Raw genomic sequence first — 7,235 nt, 5'->3', positions numbered from 1 at the left:
GTTTAAGACTTCACACTATTTATAAAGTAGAAGACTATATTTTTTAATTGATATAATCCTAATAATTAGTATACTTCATTTGAAAAACTAATAGTTTAAATAATATATAGCCCTAATAACAAGTATAGACGTATAGTTCATTTAGATATAGATGTTTTAGCCGCCTCTGATTTTAAAATGTATTTATCAAGTGATTTTTATTTCGTGGCTTCCAAATAATGTCAGACTGTATGTTCTGACCCTCCCTTCTACGTGAGCATCCTTTCATCAGCTCAAGACTTGAAATTTGAAATAGTGCATGGATCTTTCAATCTGCAATCATGTTTGCCGACGTCGTTCTTGGAACATTATGGATATTTTCCCACGTTTGGTGTTTTTGGGGTCTTGTTATTGACTTATTGTGCCTCGTGTGTACTTGAATCCAAACCAATATCGTTTTTTCCGTCGAAATTTATATTGACGAATTTAAAAAAGTCATCATACAAATTATATGTTATGATAGCCAAAATGGCGGTGAAAAAGATTCAGAGTAAAAAAAACAGACGCTATACAACCATACTTCGCGAAGACATGATCACTGTATTACAATTTCTTCTAACAAAAAGAAAATCAATATCTTGAAAGCGATTGGCCCAAAGATCGTTTTAGTTTCAAAAACATTCCATAAAAGCTTTGCTCCTAAAAAATACAGGTTTTATTGCACTTATATCCGAAATCACCATAATACAACATGTTATCGATTTGACACAATTCAACTTTTTTTTCGTTTGTAGAATTGATCTTAGTTTGGATTTCGGAGCTTCATAAAAAACTCAGTGAATTTTGATGTGTCCTACTCAAACTATAAGAAATGAGGGACACTTAGACGCAAACTGTCTATTAAATACTGTAATTGAAACAACCACGCAAAAAAAAAAAGAAAAAAAAAAGAAAAAAAAAAAAGAAAGAAGATCAAGTTGACACCAACCCCACAGTCTTTAAGAAAAAAATTTGGAACAGTAATGGAAACAGTTCACATTGGCTCCATGCCTCCATCTCCATGTTTGTAGAAAATTCGACAATATATATGAAAGGTCTCATCACATTTTTCAAGTGAGTCTCTCTAATAGACAGTTAAAAACGGCAAGGAACATGGTAGATGAGAGTCCTAGTGTGTACATGTTGCCTTCACATGAAACATGTATTATTACATATTTACATTACAACAATATATTAGTTCGGTAGCAAATTGGTGAAGCATGTCAAGGCTAGAATCCAAGATTAAAGGAATGTAATACACTTATTAATTAGTCTAGAAGAACAATAAGAAATTAAAAAAAAAATAGCGAAAAAGGATCATTGGAAGCAAGGATAAGGGGATCAATCAATTTACACATAGTGACCTCACAATCATTTTACTGTTCAGGCCACCGTCTAAAGAACTATATAATGTACTGAAGGCTGAAGCATTGATGAATGTTTTTTTTTCTCAAGAAACGAATCTCACAAACAGACAGAGACAGTGGTTTCTAATTGGACAACGTCTACATCGGTTCCAGGTAGCTTGCTTGTTGGAAATCCCGATTTTTATTGGGAAGCAAAAGATAGATTATAGATATAATTGACATCGTATTATATCTAAAAATCATTTAAAATCTTAACAATACATATATATATTTTGACCTACCAATTATCATAAATACCACTAAAATAGGTTTTTATTGCAAAAATATCAAAATTTAGTTTTTTTTCTAAAACTACCACTAAAATATAATTTTTTCTAAAGACATGATTGAATTAAACTTCTAATACTAAAAACTAATTCATAAATTCTAAATACTAAACTCTACCCCTAAAAGCTATACCCTAAAACTAAATGTGTCAACCCAAACCTAAAAAAAAAAATTCTATATCCTTAAAAATCAATTTTTTGTGATTGCGGTAATTTTGGAAAAAAAACTTTTATGGTATTTTTGGAAAAAAAAACTAAAATGTGATATTTTTGGAAAAAAACTTTTTTAGTAGTATTTAAAGGAATTTCTCGATAAATATACGCAAATTAGGATTTTCAAAATATTGGTAATTTACATTAGAAACTCAAAATTAAGATTAGAACTAAAATTTGAGAACTGAGAAAGTAAGATTTCAAAATATATTATTTTGTAATTATGTTAGAATAAAAAAACTTTGCAATATTATATATGTGATAATTTGGTATCACACACATTGTTAGAATTAGTCGCTGGTTTAAAAAAAAAAAAATTAAAATATATCATAACGGAAAATTATTGACTTTTGGGCGATGATTATATATCATAACACATTGTTAGAATTAGACGTTGATTTAGGCGATGGAATCCCTTCTGGCGGCGGGTGTTGATTGTCAGAACTTCGAGACGGATTGTGCAGAATTAGTGGCGTTGATGCAATCTCCTGGTGAATGGCCCGCTTTCTCTAACCTGTTGGATGAATTCTGCTTACTTCGATTCTCCTTTCCGTCTTTCATGCTTTCACGGATCCTGCGGTCTTCAAATGTTCGGACGGACTGCCTTGCTCCTTTTTCGTAATCTTTATCTTCTGAAACTTCATTAGTAAACTCTTCCCCTCTAGTTTGGGCAACCAATCTTAGAATTATTTTCTAATTTAATATTCGGTTTACAATTTTTTTTTTTGACTTTTTTAAAAATTTAGAGAAAAATATCTATAAGTTACCTTATAAAATCCCTTACGAAGAAAGAGAGTTTTTGTTTTGCCTAAATTAGGAAAAGCATATTAAAAATAAAACAAAACTCCTGAGTCCTGACCCCCCCTCTCAATCTCTACCACCTCCCCCCCCCACCCCCCACCCAGAAAAAAAAGATTAAAAAAATGAACTTTGTTTTAACATCTGCTTGAGCGCGAGAGGTTCTTTGATTCCAGGATTCTCGTGCCCCGAATCCAATCATATAATTATTATTATTTAGCTCTCTTCTAAGGCTTTTTTTGTAATCTGATCTTGGGAGGATTCGAGATATCGATGGATGGTGATCGGAGCGAAGAGCATCATCATGATATAGAGATCGAAGGTCATCATGGTTTCGAGAGGAAGATATCTGGGATTCTCGATGATGGATCTGTCGGGTTTCGACAGCCTCTTCTCGCTAGGAATCGAAAGAACACTACTTCTCAGATCGCTATTGTCGGAGCTAATTCTTGTCCCATCGAAAGCCTTGATTACGAGTCTGTGTTCTTCTCCCTTCTCTTTATGAACTCTTTAATTCACTTCTTTTGCTGGATAAAGTTTTTTTTTTTTTTTTTAATTTGGGAATTAGACTTTTAATATTCAGAAATGTTTTCGATTACATTATAAAACATCATCTCAAATTTGTGTTTCGCTTGTATGTTATGAGTCTATGAAGCTTCGGTGTCTTGTTCTATTTGTTTGGTAGTAATAGAAATAAAAAAAGAATCAAGGAATAACGTTTTTGGGTCCCATGTACTTTTTTAATCATTTTTATTCAATGATCACAAAAAAAAAAATTGAAGCTTTTGAAACTTTTGGCTTCTGGGTCATCATTGCCACTGAGCCAAATCTCACCTGGATATAACATAGTCTTAGTACTTTGACGAAAGTGCAATGCTTTTTGGGGCTTTTTAAAGATGATATCTTATTTTCAGACAGAACTGACTTTTTTTTTTCTGTGTCTCTCTTATTGCTGTACTTATGTTACATATACCAGGGTGTTGACTTGTAAGCTTATTTGTCAGGATCTTTGAGAATGATTTTTTCAAGCAAGACTGGAGGTCTAGGAAGAAGATTGAGATACTTCAGTATACGTTTCTCAAATGGGCGCTTGCTTTTCTTATTGGTTTAGCCACTGGGGTTGTTGGCTTTTTGAATAACCTTGCTGTTGAGAATATAGCTGGATTCAAACTCTTGCTTACCGGCAATCTCATGCTCAAGGAAAAGTAAGTTTTCCTTTCATTGTTCAGAATTTCTTAATACAGCTATGAGAGTTAAGAATCATAGTCATAGCAATATATGTCTGAATAAATTTACAATGTGAAATTGGAGGCTCAGAATGATGTTTGACAGCCGAATCTTTCTCTAAAACTGCAGATACTTTCAGGCATTTTTTGCATTTGCTGGCTGTAACTTAATTTTGGCAACTGCTGCTGCTTCACTCTGTGCTTTTATTGCTCCGGCGGCTGCAGGATCTGGTATACCTGAGGTTAAAGCATATCTCAATGGTATAGATGCTTACTCAATATTGGCTCCAAGCACCCTCTTTGTTAAGGTAGGATCCTAAACCATTTTTCCAAGCATCTTTGTTGTTCATTTTGAATTAAGCATTTGTTTGTGGGTGGAGAATATTATGTTAAGACGTATTCTTTGTAACCTTTTCTATTATGAAATATATCGTATTGGCAGATCTTTGGATCTATATTTGGAGTTGCTGCCGGTTTCGTAGTTGGAAAGGAAGGGCCTATGGTGCATACTGGTGCTTGCATAGCTAATTTACTTGGACAAGGAGGTTCCAGAAAGTATCGGCTGACTTGGAAGTGGCTCAGATTCTTCAAAAACGATAGAGACAGAAGAGACCTGATCACTTGCGGGGCTGCTGCTGGTGTCGCAGCTGCCTTCCGTGCTCCAGTTGGGGGTGTGCTTTTCGCTCTTGAAGAAGCTGCTTCATGGTGATTTTCTGTTTCTATCTAACTTCTTATAATTTAGGAGTGATACCTTATGCAGATGTGGTCATATTATAGTGGGAAGACTCTGAAGTTATATATATTAGGTTATTAGAGCTGATGCTTTATAATGCAGTAAATGAACATTTCAAAAGTAGGACAGAGTAAGCTTCTCCCCATACAGAAAAAGTATTAATAAAGTGCAAAATGTTTGTCTAGTTTAAAACATAAGTCACGCAGTTGTAGCAGTGGTGTTATATGCAGATGGCAGTTAGTAAGTGAGAAACTCTAGGTGATACAGAGTGTAGACTATTTTGCCTATATTTCTATATCAAACTTGGGAAAAAACTTATGTCTCACTTTGTTAAACTTGTTAGGTGGAGGAATTCCCTTCTTTGGAGGACTTTCTTCACTACTGCAGTTGTAGCAGTGGTGTTACGAAGTTTGATTGAGCTTTGTCGATCTGGAAGATGTGGGCTGTTTGGGAAAGGAGGTCTCATCATGTTTGACGTAAACTCAGGACCAGTGCTTTATAGCACTCCAGATTTGCTAGCAGTAGTATTCCTTGGAGTTGTTGGTGGGGTGCTTGGAAGCCTTTATAACTACCTTGTAGACAAAGTCCTCCGCACATATAGCTTAATAAACGAGTATGTCACTTCTCAACGAGTTAACTCTTTCATAACTTCATTTTCTGACTACTCCCTATTAATTTGTTATTTCCATAACTTGCAGGAGAGGTCCGAGATTCAAAATTATGCTTGTTATGGCAGTTTCTGTTTTGAGCTCGTGTTGCGCATTTGGTCTTCCATGGCTTACACACTGTACCCCATGTCCTATTGGCATAGGGGAAGGCAAGTGCCCAAGTGTAGGTCGATCCAGCATCTATAAGAGTTTCCAGTGTCCTCCAAACCATTACAATGACCTTTCCTCCCTACTTCTCAACACCAATGATGATGCAATCCGCAATCTATTCACATCGAGATCTGAAAATGAATTCCATATCTCCACCCTTGCCATATTCTTTGTTGCAGTATACTTCCTTGGCATCATAACATACGGCATAGCCATACCCTCTGGACTTTTCATTCCTGTCATTCTTGCTGGTGCTTCTTATGGAAGACTAGTTGGTAGACTACTGGGTCCACTATCTCAGCTTGATGTAGGTCTGTTTTCTCTGCTTGGAGCTGCTTCCTTCCTTGGAGGGACGATGAGAATGACGGTCTCTCTGTGTGTCATACTGCTTGAACTTACAAATAATCTCCTGATGCTGCCATTGGTCATGCTTGTACTCCTAATCTCAAAAACGGTTGCAGATTGTTTCAACAGAGGAGTCTACGACCAGATTGTAACAATGAAAGGACTGCCATACATGGAAGACCATGCAGAGCCGTACATGCGCAATTTGGTTGCAAAGGACGTAGTTTCTGGATCTCTCATATCATTTTCTAGAGTTGAAAAGGTCGGAGTAATATGGCAGGCTTTAAAGATGACAAGACATAATGGTTTCCCTGTAATTGATGAGCCACCTTTCACAGAAGATTATGAGTTATGTGGGATTGCCTTGAGATCCCATCTCCTTGTCCTTCTCCAGGGGAAGAGATTTTCGAAGCAGAGAACAACTTATGGTTCCCAAATTCTGAGAAGTTGCAAAGCCCGTGACTTTGGCAAAGCAGGATTAGGTAAGGGGCTGAAGATTGAAGATTTGGATCTTAGTGATGAGGAGATGGAGATGTATGTTGATCTCCATCCCATCACTAACACATCTCCTTACACTGTGCTTGAGACTCTGTCTCTAGCTAAAGCAGCTATTCTTTTCCGACAACTTGGCCTTCGCCACTTGTGTGTGGTGCCCAAAACACCAGGGGTCAGTATCTCTCTCTCTCTCTCTCTCTCTTTCTCTCTCTCACTTGTTTATGGTTCTTACGAAAATGTTTTTTGTATCGCAGAGACCGCCTATTGTTGGAATTCTGACAAGGCATGATTTCATGCCGGAACATGTCCTGGGACTCTACCCTCACATTGATCCCCTCAAGTGAATACGGTTAGCCCTTCTAGTTTTCGACTCTTTATTGCTGCCTGCATTTGGTTTCTATATTTGTTTATCAATCTAATGCACTTTAGTTTTTTTTTTTTCAGGTAGACAAGGAATGGAGAAACAAGTCCTTAAGAGTTTTCTAAAGATCGACGATGTAATAATATGTGAATATCAATAAGTTAAAGCCCAGATGACCAAAATGGTCACTTCGGCAATTAGTTTATTTCAATTATTCGTTGAGATTGATTATTGGAAAACAGGGGAAGGATCAAGGATGATTGTGTCATGAGGTGAATTGGCTGATACGAGTTTTTTGGTTTTTTTTTTTTTTTTTTCAAGTCGAAACCAAATATTTATTCAAAACAAAAATAGAAAAGAAGTTTCCACATGTTGTGTTATAAGCCCATATCAATTTTGCTCTGATCTTCTGTATCAGTGGGTGCCTAGGTATTATTGGTGTTTTAAGTTCTTGGTTTCATACACAAATCTCTCAGCTTAATCTTCACTGATAGCAATAAAAGCCTAACTTAACTTCATTAAACTCATAACACAA

At 35.9% G+C, this 7,235-nt stretch overlaps 1 protein-coding gene across 1 annotated transcript; it reads left to right on the top strand.

Moving 5' to 3' along the window:
- Nucleotides 1–2,651: 2,651 nt before the first annotated feature.
- LOC104760975 (chloride channel protein CLC-c) lies at nucleotides 2,652–7,070 on the top strand. Its single transcript, XM_010483982.2, has 8 exons — nucleotides 2,652–3,198; nucleotides 3,727–3,927; nucleotides 4,079–4,256; nucleotides 4,391–4,653; nucleotides 5,025–5,294; nucleotides 5,380–6,511; nucleotides 6,594–6,688; nucleotides 6,784–7,070. Exons 1-7 carry the CDS (start codon nucleotides 2,996–2,998, stop codon nucleotides 6,681–6,683), a joined length of 2,337 nt encoding a protein of 778 aa, XP_010482284.1. The 5' UTR covers nucleotides 2,652–2,995; the 3' UTR covers nucleotides 6,684–6,688; nucleotides 6,784–7,070.
- Nucleotides 7,071–7,235: the final 165 nt, after the last annotated feature.

Source organism: Camelina sativa, chromosome 18 (assembly GCF_030686135.1).
Source record: "Camelina sativa cultivar CO46 ecotype springtype chromosome 18, ASM3068613v1".
Lineage (NCBI taxonomy): Eukaryota > Viridiplantae > Streptophyta > Magnoliopsida > Brassicales > Brassicaceae > Camelina > Camelina sativa.
Note: the sequence above shows the minus strand (reverse complement) of the source record. Positions and strands in the feature narration are given on the sequence as shown.

Bases quoted from the DNA above. Each gene is read 5' to 3' on its own strand.
- LOC104760975 (XM_010483982.2), top strand. From the start codon at position 2,996: ATGGATGGTGATCGGAGCGAAGAGCATCATCATGATATAGAGATCGAA. The intron at 3,928-4,078 runs GTAAGTTTTCCT...CTAAAACTGCAG, and splicing joins AATCTCATGCTCAAGGAAAA to ATACTTTCAGGCATTTTTTG. The intron at 6,512-6,593 runs GTCAGTATCTCT...TTTGTATCGCAG, and splicing joins TGGTGCCCAAAACACCAGGG to AGACCGCCTATTGTTGGAAT.